The sequence below is a fragment of the Eimeria maxima genome, genomic scaffold (genome assembly GCF_000499605.1).
Source record: "Eimeria maxima Weybridge genomic scaffold, Emw_scaff2836, whole genome shotgun sequence".
In the NCBI taxonomy this organism is placed as follows: domain Eukaryota; phylum Apicomplexa; class Conoidasida; order Eucoccidiorida; family Eimeriidae; genus Eimeria; species Eimeria maxima.
In genome coordinates, this window is record NW_013565686.1 from 1 (window position 1) to 2,356 (window position 2,356).

The following is a 2,356-nucleotide window of genomic DNA, read 5'->3' on the forward strand; positions in this document are numbered from 1 at the left end:
CAACACAATTCAGCTCTGCGTTGACGATATATACTGGCCGAAAAATTAGCAGCTGTTAATAAACTTAGAGGGGACAGCTTTTGAAAGTTGCAATAGTATGATTAACTGTCCCTGCGTTCCTTGACCCTCGTACTGCAACCAATACATCAGAAAGAAACGCTCTGCATCCCATTCAAGGGGGTGCCCTTCAGTTCTGGATGCACGTAACAATATTGCAGTGCCCCTGTCTGCATTTCCAAACAACTCCCTGAAGTAAAGTGCTTCAGCAGTTGATGACCCACGGAAAAGAGGGAGAAGCTACGCTAACAGCCATACCGAACCTCCCCTACTCACTCAAAACGGAAAAACCCCATTCCTACACGAACTTGGCTACTCCTGCCTATTTCAGTTGCAACAGGCACGGGTGCGTGGCACGACATGGTACGAACGGACATTCAAATGCAACCAAACAAGTAGCTCGATGCACTGAAATCCACGGAAGGACAGCTACAAATTAGGTTACTGGTGAGTCAATCTCAGCGAAGGTAGTAACAATATACACTCCGTCCCCAATACCTGGGAATATTTGAATCCCCATACCCCTCCTGAATCTCGCCCATACGGGGTATTCGATAGACGAGGCATGCACATCAAGTATGAGTAGACAACTTCGTTTTCACCTACCCATCTTGTTTGGTCGGTGCTGTATTCGGACTCCGCCGCGTTCCAGCTGGGTTATAAACCGTCCGAGTAAAAGACGGATAAGACACATCAATTCCCTACCCTTCTCAACCTGTTGCAGAACCAAAGGACGGATGAGGGACAAACATAAAAGTCGCCCTATTCCCATACAGTTCCTTCCCTCCGGGGACGAATCTTTTACATTTAGTCCTATTGGCTGTCGTCGTCACAGGAGAATTCAAAAGCTAGCGCCCATCAGAATCGGTGCCGGAGGCTCGAAATGAATGCAGGCCTTGGCCAAACCCTGCAGAAGCCGGAGAAAATAGAGTTTGCGCTACGCCTGCCGCTCTAGTTGCATTTGTCTCTTGTAGCGCTCCCTTTGGCTCTCCTACAGGCACACCCTTGAATGGAAGCCCAGATCTTCCGAGCCCCGAAGGTCTCTGTAGAGAAACGTCCCAGCGGCTGTTCGCCAGACTCCCCCGCCCGAGTGCTGGTAACAGCTGCAACGGAGTGCCAGGGCCCCCAGTCCAAAGCCGCATTGCTCCTTCGCTGCTTGTTGAGCCTTCCGAAGACCAAATGCTGGGGCCAACAGCCACGCCTCCCGAACTCTCCCTCGAAGCATATAGCTGAGCAAAAGGAGGCCCCTGAAAAAGGGGTCGGCGCGTCGCCCTAGGTAGCGCAGGCTGCGAGAGAGGAATACCATGTTCATTCGGACCCCAAAGGCCATGCTTTGTTGGGTCACCTGGCCAAGCCTCACCCAACTCAACATGAGTTCTAGGTGCAGCAGCAACCCATGCCAAGGAACCTTGCGGTGGTTGCCGGTCCCTCCATTGCCGCACTAAGGACTCTCCAACAGGCGCCAGCGTCCAGCCAGAATTTTCAGTGGAAGCGGGACCGACCTCTCTCTGACCCAATTCGTGGTGGCCAGACCCCTGTACAGGTATGGGTTGATATATGAGGGAACGTTCCACTATTGTTGTCAAGCTTGGCGTCTCCGCACCAGTAGACGTGTCTAATGGACCCGATGCATGCTGGTTACTTGTAGTATCCACTGGTCGAGAAGCAACCACAGAGCTTGATGGCAATGACATTCCCACGAAGCCAGAGGCTCCACTGTAGGTCGCCAAAGCAGGGCGAGATTGCGATACCAACGGGGGAATTGATGTTTGAAGAACCAGGGAGGAACTAGATTCCACAGACACGGGAGCGACAGCAGATCTCCAAGACGCACCGGTAGCCCCAGGGCCATCAGAAACTCCTCCACTCTCAGCTACATCCAGACTTCCTGCGGTATCAGGCATCCTCAAAGTGGCTGATGTTCCTGGCATATGATGTGCAGACGCATCAACCCCTGTGCGATGCCCAGATTCCACAGAGGCTTCAGGAGAAATCAAGGCCATCGGCAGGCGTGGAGGTACCTTCACATGTCCAGGAGGGGCTGATTTCTCGATAGTAGCCTCTTGTCCCTGTAAAGTCGAGCGGACACCAGGTTGCATCGGTATTTGCCCACTACCCATCTGTTGCCTTAAGCCCAAAGGGGTATTAAGGAGCTCCTTCAGAAGCTCTTCATGGGGTTTTAGGGGAATTTCTGTTAGCCTTTGTATTATTATGGGGCCAACTACACCGAAGTGCGAGCCTTCTTTGTGTTTCTCGAGTAGCCAGTGGCTGATCTGGGCGTCCTGAAACACCTGGTTCC

At 52.3% G+C, this 2,356-nt stretch overlaps 1 protein-coding gene across 1 annotated transcript; it reads right to left on the reverse strand.

Annotated features, from left to right (window-relative positions):
* Window positions 1–905: 905 nt before the first annotated feature.
* On the reverse strand, window positions 906–2,156 carry EMWEY_00059500 (hypothetical protein; the record flags this gene model as incomplete). Its single annotated transcript, XM_013481154.1, has 1 exon — window positions 906–2,156. One exon carries the CDS (start codon window positions 2,154–2,156, stop codon window positions 906–908), a length of 1,251 nt encoding a protein of 416 aa, XP_013336608.1.
* Window positions 2,157–2,356: the final 200 nt, after the last annotated feature.